Source organism: Coturnix japonica, chromosome 25 (assembly GCF_054131305.1).
Source record: "Coturnix japonica strain WE chromosome 25, WE-NBRP24, whole genome shotgun sequence".
Lineage (NCBI taxonomy): Eukaryota > Metazoa > Chordata > Aves > Galliformes > Phasianidae > Coturnix > Coturnix japonica.
Window position 1 is genome coordinate 7378714 of NC_140687.1, and position 14746 is coordinate 7393459.

The 14746-nt window shown below is 48.7% G+C and overlaps 1 protein-coding gene across 1 annotated transcript; it reads left to right on the plus strand.

Annotated features, from left to right (window-relative positions):
* The first annotated feature begins 232 nt into the window (after positions 1-232).
* Positions 233-7260, plus strand: LOC146756877 (uncharacterized). The gene is made up of 8 exons (XM_085523849.1): positions 233-456; positions 3198-3337; positions 4360-4428; positions 4570-4641; positions 4733-4834; positions 5538-5681; positions 6206-6347; positions 6533-7260. The coding sequence occupies exons 2-8, from the start codon at positions 3325-3327 to the stop codon at positions 6627-6629; spliced, it is 639 nt and encodes a 212-aa protein (XP_085379975.1). The 5' UTR covers positions 233-456; positions 3198-3324; the 3' UTR covers positions 6630-7260.
* Positions 7261-14746: the final 7486 nt, after the last annotated feature.

Sequence of the window (14746 nt, forward strand, 5' to 3'; positions counted from 1 at the left end):
CTTTGGGGTCCCATTGTAAGAAGTTTGTAAACGTTTGTTCATTGTGTGGGGTGTCACAGTTTGTAAACGTTTGTTCATTGTGTGGGGTGTCACAGTTTGTAAACGTTTGTTCATTGTGTGGGGTGTCACAGTTTGTCAATGTTTGGGGGGATGTTGCTGGGGGTGGGGGCTGTGCGGGACCGCGGTCGAGCGGGCTGCCGGGTTTTGTAACCGCCCCTCGGCTCCCGCTTTCTCGCTTTTTTTTCCGCGGCTCCTGCCCTCCCCGCTCCTGGTTACGCCACTCCGCCCCCACCGGCTCCGGATTGGACGAGCTCGGGACGGGGAACGAAGGCACCTGGCGACGGGGAAACTGCTCCTCAAACCCTTCACCGAGGAACCTAAAATAAGGGCACAAGCAAACCGGTTAACCCCTAGTAATCTTTGTGCACGAAGGCCAAACGAAGACCCACGGGGTGGGTAAGTATAGGCCGGTGAAGCCGTTCGGTTGGGTTGGGTTCCCCGGGGCACAACGACTGAGACGTCCAATTGCGGGCGAAGCAAGTGCGGACCCGTCGGTAGTGCGGTTCCCACATCCCGCGAGGGACCGGGCCACGAAAAGGGGGAAGCGTGTGTGCATGTGTGCGTGTGTGTGTAGGAGTGTGTGTGTGTGCGTGTGTGTGCGTGTGTGAGTGTGCGTGTGTGCGTGTGTGTGCGTGTGTGTGCGTGTGTGTGAGCGTGTGTGTGTGCGTGTGTGCGTGTGTGCGTGTGTGAGCGTGTGCGTGTGTGTGTGTGTGTGAGCGTGTGTGTGTGTGTGAGCGTGTGTGTGTGAGCGCGTGTGCGTGTGTGTGTGTGTGTGTGTGAGCGTGTGTGTGCGTGTGTGTGTGTGTGTGTGCGTGTGTGTGAGCGTGTGTGTGCGTGTGTGTGTGTGCGTGAGTGCGTGCGTGTGTGTGCGTGCGTGCATGTGTGTGCGTGTGTGCGTGTGCGTGCGTGTGTGCGCGTGTGCGTGTGTGCGTGTATATGTGTGTGTGTGTGCATGTGCGTGTGTGTGAGCGTGTGTGTGTGCATGTGCGTGTGTGTGCGTGTGTGTGCGTGAGTGCGTGCGTGTGTGTGCGTGCATGTGTGTGTGTGTGTGTGTGTGTATGTGCATGTGTGTGCGTGCGTGTATGTGTGTTCGTGAGTGTGTGTGTGTGCGTGAGTGCGTGCGTGCGTGTGTGTGCGTGAGTGTGTGTGTGCGTGTGTGTGTGTGCGTGCGTGTGTGTGCGTGTGTGCGTGTTCATGTGTGTGTTCATGTGCGCGTGTGTGTGTGTGCGTGCGTGTGCATTTGTGTGTGCGCATGTGCGTGTGTGTGTGTGCGTGCGTATGTATGTGCGTGTGTGCGTGCGTGTGTGTGTGTGCGTGCGTGTGTGTGTGTGTGCGCGTGTGTGTGTGCGTGTGTGCATATGTGCGTGTGTGTGTGCTTGTGCATGTGTGTGCGCGTGTGTGTGCGCGTGTGCGTGTGCGCGCACGTGTGTGCGTGCGTGTGTGTGTGTGCGTGCGTGTGCGTGTGTGTGCATGTGCGTGTGTGTGTGCGTGCATATGTATGTGCGTGTGTGTGTGCGTGAGTGTGTGTGTGTGTGTGTGTGTGTGTGTGTGAAGGTGCTGCAGGAAGATGGGACAGAAGAAGAGTAAGCCTTCTGGTCCCATGGGTGGGGGAACTAGTGGTGAGGTTATAGGTATACCCTGTATTCCCCAGACAGTCCATTGGGACTCATGATTAAGAATTGGGATGATTCCCCTTCTAGGCGGGGAAAAAGTAAAGTTAAAATGATTCATTATTGTGTAGAAGTATGGGGCAATAAGGCCATAAATGGGGAGAGTGTATGTTGGCCCCTTTTTGGCTCCTCTAAGGACTGGGTATGTCAGGCCCTTATCCTCTGTGTAAATGCTAAGGAGTCTTTTAGTTCAGAGGAAAGTGAGTCTGCCCACCTCTGGATAGCCTCAGAGCCGAGGAGGCATTTATATCACCTAAAAGAAAAAGGAGGGCGGGAGGAGAAGGGATTTAGAAGTCCCAGTGTCACCACCGCCCTACATAACCCCACCTGAACCCACGGCCCCGTCTGCCAGGGGGCCGGGAGCACAGACCCGACCTTCCCCTCTCTCCTTTACCCGCACTCTCCCCGCGGCGCCGGTCCGCCGCCGGTCTGGTCTGCTTCCGGGTCCAGGCCGTCCTGATGGGTCGCCGGGCGGCTTGGGTCCCGTGCGGGCGGGGCGGTCCGAGCTGCTTTTATTCTCCCGAGCACAGCGGCCACCAGGCGCCGTGTTACGAAGGGAAACCCCAAAATCAGTAGCTATGAGGGTGTTACGGAGGTTCCACGTTACATTGGGGTACTCAGGCCTTAGTGGATCAGTTTGCCAATAATTCTATGTGTACAGGGGTATATAACATAGCAAAGGGGATTGTTAATGGACATATGACTCGCTGGAGGGTGAATGCAAAGAATATGAGAAAAAGAATCCCAGGAGGGCGAGAATTGGCTTATCGACCCTTCGCAAGGATCCAGTTGGACTTTACTGAACTCCCTAAAACTGGGAGATATAAATATTTATTAGTGATTGTAGACCATCTTACAAACTATGTTGAGGCATTCCCTACGGCAAGGGCTACAGCACAAACAGTAGTGAAGGTACTATTAGAAAATATAATTCCTCGATATGGAATTAGAGAAGCAATAGATTCTGACAGGGGAGCTCATTTTGTGTCAAAGGTTACACGTGACACAATGAAAATTCTAAGGATTAAATGGGAATATCATACTCCTTGGCACCCTCAGAGCTCTGGTAAAGTAGAACGAATGAATGGGGAAATTAAAAAACAACTTAGAAAATTAATGATAGGAACTAAGACATCTTGGATAAAATGCTTGCTGTTAGCTCTGTTAAATATATGTGTGAAGCCCAGAACTGATCTGGGAATTTCACCTTTTGAAATGCTGTATGGTATGCCCTATAATCTTGAAATACCTCTTGGTCACCCCCATTTACAAGATGATCAATTAAAATCTTATACAATTAATGAGTGGGTGCAAGGAACTACAAGAAGGATCTGATTGCACAGCAGTCCCCATTGGAGATAGCAATCCATAGGATACAGCCGGGGGATGGGGTCCTAATAAAAACTTGGAAAGAAGCTACACTAACACCACAAGGGGAAGGTCCCTATGTTGTTTTATTTACTGCAGAAACAGCTATTCGAACCGCAGAGAGAGGATGGACTCATGCCAGCCGTGTTAAAGGACCCATCGGTGACGAGAAGTGGGAGGTAGCTCCCGGGAGTGACGACCTGAAACTCACAATGCGACAAGCCCAATGGGTATTCCAGGTAAAGGCTTCCCCTGAAGAACACTACTGCTGCTGAGAAGAACTAAAAAAACCCCTCGTAGCTGGTTGCAACCCAGTTGACGAGTGAGGCAGAGGAGTGAATTGTGGGGAAAGATGGGCCTTAGGGGTATCCATTGGTACTTGGGGATTCTCACAGTGATCACATTTTGTATAGCAGCACAACGCCACCCACACCAAGCTTCCTTACATCCCTGTGTGACCTGGTACCTATACAGCCCAGTCTAAACCAAAAGGGTTACTATTTTTGCCTAAGCTCAAACCTAGGGAGGGGATACTGTAACCACCCAGGCTCATATTACTGTGCCTATTAGGGATGTGCAACTATTGCCTCAAATTGGGCACCTGGGGCTGGGCAGGATAAATATCTACAAGTAGGGCATGGACCCTATGGGTGCATACCTCCTAACCGAAACCCACAGTTGGGAAGATGGGCTGTGTGGGGATTAAAGACAGAGAGAGAGAGAGAAACGTCTGCCAGCAACAATGGATAAATGTAACGAATCCAGATAACCCAGTGTGGCTGTTAGGGAAAATATGGGGTGTAAGTGACTTGCAGAATCAAACTCTATAACACATAGATGGGTTATAAAGCAGGTATGTTTATTCCAGTGCTGGGTGCAAGGGGGATAGCTCCACCAAACTTGCACATGGACTTGTAAAATCGTGACACAGATATAGGTACATCTCATACATAGTCAATGATTTCTCGGAATTCTGATACATATTCAATAGTTGTTTAGCATGCAGACCCCCTCTTGTTCTTATCAGGGGGATGCAACTCCTCTTCTGGTATTTACAACATCTATTCTCCTCCTTGCCTGATGACTTCCGTGAGGTCTCACTCCTTATCTGCATCCTTCCTGCTCTCCCAGGCCCCTTTTTTCCCTGTGCGGAAGGGAGAGAATAGTGTTGTGAAGGAATCCCTGGCTTTAATTGCATCCTGCGACCTTGTGGCTGAAGGGATGCTCAGTAGCAGTTGCTTTGTCCTGTGTTCATTTGCAGATTTGACTAGAGGAGTTGATCCAGCTTCCTCTCTGAGATCTGGAACTGAAACTCTGTCGGATCGCGCAGGTACGTCATAGCTTTGAAATTCTTTAGAGAGCTTTTGCTGCCCGTTTCAGTGCCATTTCATGGCACAGTCCCCTGTACGCTCTGCTACTCAGTTGATGCTGTAGTGTGTGACTGAAACTTTTCATGGGTCTTTGGTTGCAGAAGTGCCCCCAGTGTGGGCCCTGCCCGGTCATCGGTTTCCTCCTGTGCTGGAGCCCAGCTGGAATCCCAGCAGTGAGTACTCTGTCTTCACTGACTTGGCTGACTCGCCGCTGATCTTCAAAACTTCATGCACGTGATATTTAACTTCATACATTCTGTTAAGGTCCGGAAAGAGAAGAGGATGAATACAAACGAGGAAAATACTCTCAGGGCTCATCCCGTCTCCTGAAGCGACTGCTGAAGGAAATGGAGAAGGCAGAGCGTGGTGGGTATACTTCAGTCTGTTCACTGTGGGACCTGGGAAGCTGAGGTGTGATATGCAGGTGTGGGCAGGCTGTAGCCTGCACAGCAGGAAGGAATGGGTCAGAGCCGTGCTGCAGCTGTGTTCCATGTATCACCTTGCAGGTGCTGTCAAGCACCAGAGCTGGTCTGCTGCCAGATGGTCTGCATCCAGCCAAGACCCAGAGGCAGCTGCTCCCCCAGCACAACCATTACTTGTCAGAGCTGCTTTGTGCAGTCGTTGGCACCCAGATGGCAGCAAGTGGCAAGCGCTGTGCTTCTGTTCATCCAAAGCCCTCCGTGCAGCTGAGCAAGTTCAAGGCAGGAGAAGCATCCCGAGCAGGGTTGGCTGCCTTTGCTAATGCTGGAAATGAGGTGGAGATGCTAATTCTGAAGGCTTGGACTGTGTGTTAGAGCTTGGATTTCAGCCTGCAGCTACCTGGCTGTGACGGGCTGGTGACAGCACAGAATGTGAGGGCCTTGCACAGGAGCTGATTCCTCAAGAGGTGTGAGGGAGTCAGCATTGTCCAATAGCTGGGAGGGCCCAAATGCCTTTGGGTAACAGAGGGGCTCACAGTGTACTTGGGGGTGGGGGGCCTGGACTTTACCTGAGCTCGGGATTGGAGAAGCTCAGTTTTTGATGAGGGCACGTGACATCCCACTCCTACTGCCCTGCTTTCTTTCTAAAGGAACGGACCAACAAAGTGAGCGGGATGCACTCCAGGAAGGTGGATATCCCACACTGCCGGTCCCGGATGCACTCCAGGAAGGTGGATATCCCACACTGCCCATCCCGGACAGAGGAATGCAGGCAGCACCAACCAGCATGCCAGGTAATTTCTGTCCCATGATCATACGGTGTCACAAACCAGAGTCACTGCGTGCCTGCAGGCTCTTGCTGCCAGCTCTTGCACACCAGGTCAGCAGCCAGACCTGAGCGTGTGAGCATAGAGCACATGTAAAAGAAGCAGGAGTGTTTCTCCCCTGGGCTGGCTCTGGCTGTGCCCTGTGCTGGCTGAAGCCTGACCTTCAGCCTGGGGGGCGTCCCACAGGAGAGCTCAGGACACGCATGCCGGGAAAAGCATGAGGGATTCTGCTCTGTAGCTCTCCCCACAGACCAAGCCCAGACCCCAGAGTACAGCCCCAGCTCTCGGCCCAGAGGAGGACACGGGTAGTGCCTGTGCAGCCTCTTCGTACCCAACGAGAGGTGGAAGCAATCCTTCTTGTCCTCCGGTGCTTCGGCACCAGAGACGGAGGCACCCACTGACAAAATGACCTCTTGGGTCCATGAAGCACACTGAGAGATTATCTGTAGCGCAGCTGAAGGTAACGTGGGACATTGTCTCATTTCTTCCAGGGATGAACACAGGCAAAAGCACAGAGGCTGCTGCTCACACATCTGTGCGGAAGCGCCGCATTCCGGTGACAGTCTCAGCGATGCTGCTGCCTGCGCTGGTGCTGGCCGTTGGTACTGTGATATGGGTGCTCAAAAACTACCTGTGAGTTGGCCTTTCCCCAGAACACCTTATTGCTGCATTTGGCAATGAAGCATTTGTGGTGCCAGGATCCTGGACGGCCAAATCAGCCGCTGGCAGTACACTGCCAGGACTCAGGTTGCAAAGTCTTTCAAGTTTCCCCTTATTTCCTGTCAGTGAGTAGTGCTTTCTGAAACTCATTCTCACAGAGCGCGCAAGAGGGAAAAGAGAGCAGCAGAAGCAGCAGATGGAGCTGGGGAAGGCAACGAGACAGACTCTGACCCAGTCAAACAAGAGTCTCCGTAATAGCTCCAGTCCGTTCCATTCTGCCATTGAAGAGGCCAGAAGTCTTCAAGGTCATCTGGAAGACCTGGAGCTTGAACTCAAAGCCATGAAAGAGATCCTTGGGAACAGTCCTGAGTGCTGCCTTCTGTCAGAGGACGGCCCTGAATGTGAGAGCAGAGCTTTTGTCCTTCATCCTGCATTCTCCAGGACAGGTATCACCAGCAGTTTGAAGATTCTTAGCTCGACACAGCTACATTTCTGTTGAGGGTCCTAATGAGGACCCAGAAAACGAGCTTCCTCTGACTGCCGGACAATGCGTAATGTCTTTGGAGATGTGGGTGAGAATGGCTGGTTTCAGGGAGAGCTGACAGATGGCACAAGAGGACTGGTCCCTTCCAATTTGGTTGCGGAGCTTTCAGATGATGAACTGGGTACACCTGGAGATCCTGTCAGAATTCCTGCATTGCTCCATCTGCAAGACTACCATTGTTCCACTCAATGGAACAACTCGATGTTGAGCAGAATGTGGTTGAGCTCCTTCGGGAACTCTCTGAGGCGACTGACAGCGGAACTGCATAGCTTTATTGTATATGAAAAACAACCAAACAACTGTCCCCTCCCTCTCCCTTCCCCTCACACCCCCCTACCTCCCCCCCCCCAAAAAAAAAAGACAAAAAAACCCCAAAAAACCCTAAAAAAACAACAAAAAACAACCCACCCTCAATAAAACAAAAAACCAAAACCAATTAAAATCTCAACGCTGTTCTTTTTCTGGGATGCACTGAGGTGACGCTTCTTCTAGCTTAGACTTTGCAATGAGTTTGTGTCACGGAGTTCTCTCTAGAGCTCACTCGGTGACAGCGGGAACAAACCTAGGGAGAGAAGGAACAAAGAACCTCCCCTCTCTAACAGCGCGGTGCTGACGGAGCTTCTCACTGTGTGAGTCGGTCAGCATTAGAGAAAGCCAGCATGGAGTTCTGTGAGCTTTTGCAGGGGACGAAGAGGCGCAGAAGCTGCTACCCACCTTTGGTGCGCTTAGAAAGTTAACTGAGAGAATTGGAAGGGAGACCATCAGCTGACCAAATGGACACCAATAGGTCAGGTCCTGATCAGACCCGACAGAGGGCCATGGCTCCCAGACCCTATGCCACTCCTTGTCAAGGGCAGGAAACACGTCTGTGTCGGGACCCCAAGTGGGCCCTGCTGGCTGCCGGCACGTTGGGTTAAGCCGGCACCAAACGACGAGCCATCCTGTGCACCGTGAGGATCTGAACATCTCAGCACCAGTTTTGGTCAACAACTCCTTGATTAATGTCTCCAGTGCAGCCAGTGATTTGACGTCAGCACTGGGCAGCGGCTGCTGGTAACGGCACATGAGACAGCGTTGCTCCCAATGTGCCTGAAGGTCCGAACTGGGAATCCAGCCTTCATGCCGGACTGATAGTTCGTGAGCGGGGGAGACCTTGTTCGTGGATAGTCCCCCAGTGGTGGACATTCAGAACGATTCTGCACAGCCAATATGTTTTTGTCTTCTTATTTGGTTATGGAGTGTGACATTATAATGCACACTGGACAGAACTGGATTGCCATGAAGATTCTGTACAATAGTGTTACATTGAACTTGGAGAAGTTGTAACTCCATTGTGTACTGTGCTGTTATCTTGAACTTGAATGCACCGTTCTCTACAAGTTGACTAAGTGTTGCCATACAGCATTTCACAATTTTAAGGCAGATTGCTGTTGTGTGCTTTCAGGTTTGTAGTCACTGCAGCTGCATCTCTTTGGTATGTTATTATGACAGTTTCATTGTTTTTCGCATATGTTTAATGATTGATTCATTTGCGGAATAGCCTTAAATGTGCAAATCACCTTTGGGGTAACAGGGAGTATGCAGGGGAACCTTTACAGGGGCTGGAGATGATAAAGAGGGGGGAGATGTTGGGTATTGGGCAGGTGGTGCCTGCGTGCACCAGCAGTGGAGTCATGGAGGTCATGGGTATCTGATAGGGGTGGTCACCTGTACCACTATATAGGGATTGTGGTGCGGCATTAAACTGGTACTTTCAGTGTTACACACTGTGTGTTCTGGTTAGCATTTGGGCTGCTGTGCTAACAGATGTGTCTGGGCTTATCTTGTTTTAAAATGGAAGGGCTCGTAAGGAGCAGAGGGATGTGAGGTATTTCTAGTCCGCTTCATGCTCCCGATTCCAGAACCCTTCCAATTGTGAGGAAACAGAAGTGCTGAGCTGTGTGCGTGTTCCATGGTGCAGAGTCCAGTGACAGTTGGTGCCCGGCGTCTGTGCGGGGCAGCACCGAGGTTGTTAGAAGCATAGGAATCTGCCAGAGAGGAATCTGATGTGAAGGTACTAAAGGTAAAAGGCAGCATTTCTATCAGTACTGGAGGAGGGAAGGGAACTTTGTCCTTAAGTGCTGTTTTTGTTCCCTTTGTCATGCAGTCAATCCAGCAACTAACTTGAGAACCCGACTTCTCCTCTCTTTAGTTTAGATTTGGGGAAATTCCCTGAAAAAAAAAAAAAAAAAAAAAAAAAAATTCCTCGAAAATTCACTAGTGTCTGTGTGAGTAAAAGGTTCCAACCTTTATTGACTATCGGAAATGCTTAGCTCAGAAATGTGCAGCACTTTAATGAAAGAGTTCTGAATCACTTGAATTTGATCTTCTGTCTGGCCTGGTTGCAGGTTTTACTGCATTTGGTACCTTAAAAAATACAACAACAAAACAAATCTAAAATATCAAAATATTTGATTTTTACATCAGAAAAGAAAAAAAAAAATGAACCAACCCAAACCCTTGTTGTGGCTGAGCAGATTGTGCTGCAGCTCCATGCAGTGCTGAGTTACAGTATACAGGCACATGTGTGTGGATTTGTGTATTGATACGCACTGGCATGCTTTTGCTGTACAGGTAATAAAGACGGAGGATGGTTTTTGTGGATTCTTCAAAGGTGAAAAATCCTTGAAGACCAGAAATTCCAACTTACAGAATTTGACATAGGCAAAGTGAGGAGGAAAATTCTTCCTAACCTGTTATAATTAATTAATTCACGGATTCAGTGTTGGTTCGGCCTACAGGAGAAGTGAACTGCAAAGCTTTGAAGATCACTGTATTTGCTGAGGTTGTCCAGGTGGTTGAGCTTGAAGACCTGCAGCGGTCAGACAAATGTGTTGGGGTTACTCACTGCTGTCACTCGTGGTGTTGAAGGAGGGGCTCCATTGGAGGGCTTGCAGCCGTGCAGCCCAGGGACTCCGTGCTGAGTCAGGGTGATGTTACTAGAGTTTGACCAGTGTTGAGGAGGGCAATGTTTTGAAACAACTGCTCCTGAGAGACTGATTGAATGAAGAGAACAAAGCTGGGAAGACGGGTGGGCATTCCTCGTTCTTTTCTGCTTTTTGGTGTTTTGCTTAGGGTTCCTTTTCAAAAGAAGATTTCACTGATCAAGACTGTAGAAGACTTTCAGTCCAAGGAAGCACGAGCCAGCTCTTTGAGAAGCACAGGAAGAGCTGCACAGAGATCCTCGAGTCCAGAACTGCTTCTGTGCGCTCATCCAGCATGTCGATTAAAGGAAATGATTGCTATTTCTACTTCTATTCCACTTGTAAAAAGGTCTGCTTGGGTTTTTTCCTTCATTTTTTCTTTCTTTCAGTTCTGAAGTTAAGAGGAATGGGTAGAATAAGTAGAAGTATTACTGGTCTTCAGCAAACTTCATAACTAATTGCATTGTACAATAGAGCAACTCGCTAAAAATGAGCTCAAAGCATGGCCAGTTCTCAGGCTGTACTATTTCATTTTCCTCTCTTGGTTTCCATTGGGTTACAGGGAGACAACTGTCCCTTCAGGCACTGTGAAGCCGCTTTGGGCAGTGAAACCATCTGCACGCTGTGGAAGGAGGGCCGCTGCTTCAGGAATGTCTGCAGGTTCAGGCACATGGAGATCACTGTGAGTGTTGGCTCCTCAGAGTTTATCACCAAACCCACTTCTCATTTCATTAGGTGGGCTGAATGTGTTTTTGCAGATTAGGTTCATTTGCTTTGAAATGATGATGGTTCCTACGGTTAAGAATAGGGGAGGAAGCAGAGGGAAGAGAGCTCAATGGCATTGGTATATCATAGCAGAATATTCTTGTAGTTGATACCAACCGTGTTCTATCAACAGATACTAAAGAACCACATCATTCAGACAAGCATTCTGCAAGGTGTGTTAGTTTAACCCCTTCTAAACTGGTGTCCTCACCCACAGAATGCTAGGAAAGTTCAGTGAGCCTGGTGCTCCCAGCCTGCGCACGCTTCAGAGTGGTGTTTGAGTGCTGCTTTGTGGCAGTCTGCTCACTGGCACCATCTGGAGCTCAGTCTCCCTTTGCAGATCTTAGGTCCACGTTATCATCAGCTCTTCTTCCTTTCTGTCTTCAGAAAAAACGCAGCATGATTTCCTGCTACTGGGAGAACCAGCCAGGAGGCTGCCAGAAATCCAACTGTGCCTTCCATCACACCAAGGGACGTTACCTCAATGGGGTTTTCTTTCCACCAAGCCAAAGTGAGTTTGTCTTTTTTAGGTACGAAAGATTAACTCTATTACTCACAGGTGGGTATAGTGTCATAAAGAATGCCAGGTAACGTTCACTTGTGAGCTGATAGATAGGTTCAGAGCTGAACTTTGTGCGCTTCTGATACCTCAGTTTTTTTTGCATGCTCAGCTTCTCTCTGCTCCTGTTGCCTTTGCCTTGCAGGTTGTTCTCCTGCATTTAAGCTTTTTCTGGGTGTCAGGGAGATGAATGTTGTGTAGGGGGGGGATTTCTTTGTTCACAGAGAAGCCATTTGGATGGGCAAGTGGAGACTCAGCATTTATCTGTGTGGGTTTTCAGCCTTGCCTGCCATCTTTGTGCAGTGGATAATCTGATTGAATTCCTACCGCATAACTGAAGAGACTGATTTTTTCTTTGCTTGTACAGACCAGCTTTCTAAGGAGGGAGAAGAAACAAAAACACCTGTCCAGCAACCAGCTGAAGAAAACCATCTTGGATTGCAGATAATTTCCACTACAAAATCTGATGCTGATACAAAACAAGGTATTCCAGGATTAATCAGAAGCACTTGCCAATTAACTCCAAAGCAATTTATTGTACAAACACAACAGAACATAGGGTTGCTGAATGGAATCAGCTATTTCCATGATCTTGTTCCTACCTTGTAACTTCATGTGCCTTTCAGATTAGGAAGGTAAACTCCTTTGTTTACATCATTAGAGCAAGACGAGGCCACAGCATGGAGTTTAAGTGCCTGTATGTGCATCTTTTCAACCAGTGGTGAAAGCCACATTTGCTGATAGAGGAATCTAATGTCATATGGATGGGATAAAGTAAGGGATAAAGCCTACTTTTAATATCCAGAAGGATGAAAGGAGGGCAGCAGACAGACATCAGGTCCATGGTGCTCTTAGCTGTTAGGAGAGCTGACAGGGTTTGTTCTGCATGCTTCTGAGCAGGAGGCAGTTTGCAGAGCTGTGGTCCTCAGCGTGTGCCTCTGTCCCTCGGTCTCATTTACTGCTCTGTGTTCCCAGATGACAGTTTGAATGCTGGAATAAAAACACTTGGATCAGAAGGACCTTCAGGAGCTCCTGCTCATCGGCTCAAATCTCAGATTGTTCGTGTGCCTAAGAAGGAGAATGTGCGGACACTGGTCAGCACTGTGATGCTGCCTGCAAAGCAGGGTAATGATGAGTACCTTTGCTTCCATTTGGTGGCTCCTAAGTGGAATGGATAAATTACAATTGGGTCTTACCCTGAGTGCATTACAGTTGCAATATTATTTTCTGTCAGGGCTGTCAAAGTGGTGTCTTTTGGTTGTATTTGTTTTGGGTGGGAAATGGGCTCACAAGACAGTAATTCTGTTGGTTTCTGTCAAATAAGCACTTTGTTTTTCTTTGTTTTAGGGGAGGTGCCTGTGAGTCAACTGAATACTGCTGATAAACCTGGAAAACGGAAATCCTCTGTAGGTAAGGGCTGCTTGTGAGCTGCTGTTTGGCTGCCTCCACGTAAATGGGAGGGCACTGCTGAAGCAGGAGGGAGGAAAGTGTGTCGTGGGTCTGTGATGACTCCAAGTGGCACACAAGTGTAGCAGCTGAAAGGTGAATTTGAGAACATACACTTGGAGAAACCAAAGTTTGTGGTTGACTTGTAAAAATCTTTCTCCAAAGGAATTATCTTAGGAATGTTGCTGTTTTCTCTCTGTAGCTGATGTCAGTGGCCTTCCGCTGAAGCGCAGCCTCGTAGAAAGGCTGGGGAAGAAGATCGAGGTTGACAGAGCACCAAGGAGAGGTAAATGGTCATCGGTGTTTGCTGCACAGATTCTCTAGGCTTTCTGCTTATTCTTTCTCGGGAGCGTTGTTGTTGGGAACACGTATATTCTGTAATATTATGACAAATCTGGAAACTTGAGCTCTCGTTGTAATTTCTTGTAATCCTTATGCTTCTCCTTTCTTGATGACGACAGAGAAGGGTGCCAAGCCAGCAGGGGAGATCTGGAAGAAGAGACGACTGGAAGAAGAGAAGCAAAAAGTAGAAGAGGTTCTTACTGAGAAGAGATCTAAGGATAAGCGCAAGAAGAAGAGAATTTTCCCTCCACCTGAGCCTGGTAACGTGAAACTGGAAGAGCCACCGCGTAAAATCAAGCGATTGGAAGAAATGCATATTAAAAGCTTGGAAGGAATCAAGCAGGAGAAAGCCCTGCGGATGCAGCAGATCGCAAAGCCAGCAGGTAACGAGGTGTTTCACTGTCTGCTCTGCTGAAGTGCTTCCCCTGTCAAGCAAATGGAGTTTGCTTAGAATTGCCTGGGCTGTTTCTTACAACATGCAAAGGCAGGAAGTGCCAGGATGTCCATCCATGTGTTTTTCCATTGAATCCGTGGTGTCTGCCTGCTTCATTCTGGAGAATTCATTCGCTGTGAGGTTTTGTAATTCAGTTTCTCCTGTACTTTCTTTCTGCCATGTTTTTGGTGTGGCATGTTCTGTGTGTTGACGCCAAGGTTATCTTCATCTTTAGCGTGTTGCTTGTTTTAATATGTAAATGTGTTTGTAAAGCATGGATTGAGTTTTTAACATGGGGGCCAACCTCTGTCAGAAAGGTCAGGGGGGTGAGTTATTCACTGGGGAGGTGAGAGAGGCTTCGTGAAGAGACAGCATGTGAAGGAGGGAAGAGCTTGGATACTGTATGGACTGCGAGATGTCGCCTCTCTCGTGTTCTTTGTTATTGAATGTGAGGAAATAAGCACATGGAGGAAACGCTGGCACTCAGGTTTCTTTCTATGCTTGCTGTTGACCAAGTGATTTTCTTTTTCCTTGTTTTAAAGCACCTGGAAGAGAAGAGGAAAAGACTGTGGAATGGAGCAGGGCTGCTCCCAAAGCTGTCTCTGCACCCGCAGAGGTGAGTCCCTTCTGTAGATGGACACAGTGACACAATTTCTTCACATGTTCTTGTGTCTCACTGCTCACCATGTGCCACCATCATGAGTGCATTCCTACCTTCCTGCCTTTGGTGAAGAGCTGCAGCCATGTTTCACAATCCTGGTACTTTCAATGGCTTTCCCAGACAGCTTTGCACTCCTCAAACTCAGAATTGATCTGATTGTATCTGGCAGTGAGGCAGTAACCCTGCTGGCACCATGTGCAACTTGTGAGGTTAACGTGGGAGCACTGGATACAAAAAGGTCACGATGGCTTCGTGTTCAATGAAATCAGACTGTGGGTGGATGTTGTGTAGGGGAACAGGAATGACTTTCTGTTGCTCAAATAGAATGTGGTATGTAACAGCTCTAGCACTGTGCTGATTTAAACGAGCACTGAAGAAGAGGAGCCTCCAGCTAAAAAAGCAGCTTTGGTAAGGAGGGGAAGAAGTGTCAGTGCTGTCCTGGTCAGGCTGATACTGAGATACAACTCCTGTAGAAAGTGTGGAGAACTGAAATGTTCTGCAGGTTTCCTTTCAAAGTAGTCACTGTGTGCAGGATGCTGGATGAATGACAGTGTGTGCACAATGCTCTGCAGCCCTGTGATTCCTCTGTAGTGTGAAGGAATTTGTCCATTAATGCTGCATTGTTAAAAAGACCTGAGGTGCTCTGCAGACTTCCCGTG